This window comes from Monosiga brevicollis, genomic scaffold, assembly GCF_000002865.3.
Source record: "Monosiga brevicollis MX1 MONBRscaffold_5 genomic scaffold, whole genome shotgun sequence".
NCBI lineage: Eukaryota > Choanoflagellata > Craspedida > Salpingoecidae > Monosiga > Monosiga brevicollis.
In genome coordinates, this window is record NW_001865042.1 from 28,687 (window position 1) to 30,778 (window position 2,092).

Sequence of the window (2,092 nt, forward strand, 5' to 3'; positions counted from 1 at the left end):
GTGTATTTGTCGCCACGCAGCGAGGGGGCTAATCATCTTTGAGCTTCGAGGACTCGTGCCTTCAATTTTTTTTGTAGCGACGGCACAGAGAAACGGGTGCGAGCTTCCGGGCATGGCCATGGCGTTCCATAATAGAACAACAACGACAGCGAGAAGCAAGATTCAAGCCAAAGGTATGGGACACCGGCTGACTTTGGCGCTCATCTACGTGTTTCCGGTGAGAGTCCCATCTAGGTTGAGAAGGCGTTCACGGGCGTCGCAGGTGGCGGACTATTTGGAGAGTGCTACCTCGTCAAACACGTCTGCCATCAGCAAGAAGATGTCAACGCGGGACCGTAGCTGACTGGCGTCGTATTGGAGAACCCGTCTCGTGACCTTATACACCAGCTCACCCACATCCGCTTTGACATCGTGCCAGAGAGCGTTGATCACAGCCGCACGTGCTTGAACGTCAAGCTCTTCCACGTCACAAAGCGGCTCATAAAGCATTGTGCCGGCCTGCCGCGTCGGCAAGCCGTCCGGGGTGCAAGCAAAGGCAGAAGAAGGGCTATCTGCGGCCGCAGCCACGTCGTGAGTCGTGGTATCCGATGGCTGTTCGAAGAAGACATCGACAAAGTCACTCGCTTCATCGTCATCAACCTCTGTGTCGGATTCTCCATCCAGCTTCATCTGGCGAGTGTGAATGCGTTTGGCGAAGTAGAGATCTCTTTCGTAGAAAGGCAGCATGTGCTCTCTATGCTCTCTGGTCGCAGCTAGGGACGTCACGGCGTCGTTGGAGCGAGACTTTCGAGCTTTTGCAGCAAAGTAGTTGCTTAGCCTGGCGTACCAAGCTGCGGGGCCACACCCACTGGCCGTGGCAGCAGATCGGTAGGTGTTCGCAAGAAGATGCAGCATCTGAGGGCCATATGGGGTCTGCACCATATGTTTCGCATCGGCTAGCACTGCCTCGCGCAGCGCACAAGTGTTGGTGTTTTTTGGGTCCTCCGAGTCTTCTAGACTCTGCAACACTTCAAGCATCGCGAGTTGCTTCATCGAGCTAGCAATGACGGCTTGATAGCGAGACCTCAAAGCTATCAAGATACCTTGTCGGTCGTTGCGATGCTTCTCCACAATGACAAAGAGGGGCGTGCCACAATGCTTCTCAAACCGGTCTAGCCCAAAGACCTCTACGGCTACGAGGTCGACATCGATGGCTCCCTTTTGAACTACCTGCTTGAGTGTTGTCTCGGCCATGTCGTAGGCCTGTCGCAGCTCGGGGTGGGAGAGGACGTGATGTGCCAGCTCCAACTCCGGCAACTCTCCATTACCTGAGTCGGCGGTCTCAAGTTCCTGACGGCACTGAACATAGGCAAGCTCAATGTCCGTTGCGCTTGCATTTGTTGGCACTCCCAAGTGCCGATAGAAACCGCATAGATCCTCGGATGGCCCGTGGCGTCCATCCGTGAACTCGGCAAGATTTTTGAGAGCCTCGCAGGTGCTGTGGTTCTCGCAGGTGCTTTGGTTTCGAATCACACGAGATCTTGTCTTATCATCTTGTATGCGCTTGTTGCGCTGCTTCTGCATCTGGACCATGATCATGATCGCTATCGTGCTTACCGGGCAACCGACGACAGAGCCGGCGATAAAAAAGCCGACCGGGACGATGCCCCCCCCCACAAATAGTATCATGACCACTTGCTCCCATACTGGCATGGGCGCAGGGTCCGCCATTCTTGTTGGTGATAGCACCAGTGCTGCCGCGAGCAAGACTGAAGAGGCCCGGCACCTTGACACACCAAGCAACACGGTGCCTTTGCAGGACGATGAAGCAGCAAAATGAAAATAAAATGCAAGTGGATGAGATGCGCCCTTGGCCAAAAAAACGCTACCCGTGCTTGCATGGAGCGAGCTGCTTGCAAGACTGGCCGCGCAAGCAAAGCCAGCACTAGGAATAAGGCTTTGCTGACGGATCTGGAGCAGAATATCGGTGCTTTATTCAAACACAACTCACAGCTACTTGAATTTTCGTCATCAATAATAATCGTAAGCGTCTGACAAGCAAGACAAAAAAAACGAAAGTTACAAGCAGAAGCAAGTGACCGGTCACTCGGGG

General features: G+C 54.0%; 1 protein-coding gene across 1 annotated transcript; it reads right to left on the reverse strand.

Annotated features, from left to right (window-relative positions):
* Positions 1-270: 270 nt before the first annotated feature.
* Positions 271-1,710, reverse strand: MONBRDRAFT_6583 (uncharacterized protein; the record flags this gene model as incomplete). The annotated part of the gene is made up of 1 exon (XM_001744186.1): positions 271-1,710. The coding sequence occupies one exon, from the start codon at positions 1,708-1,710 to the stop codon at positions 271-273; it is 1,440 nt and encodes a 479-aa protein (XP_001744238.1).
* Positions 1,711-2,092: the final 382 nt, after the last annotated feature.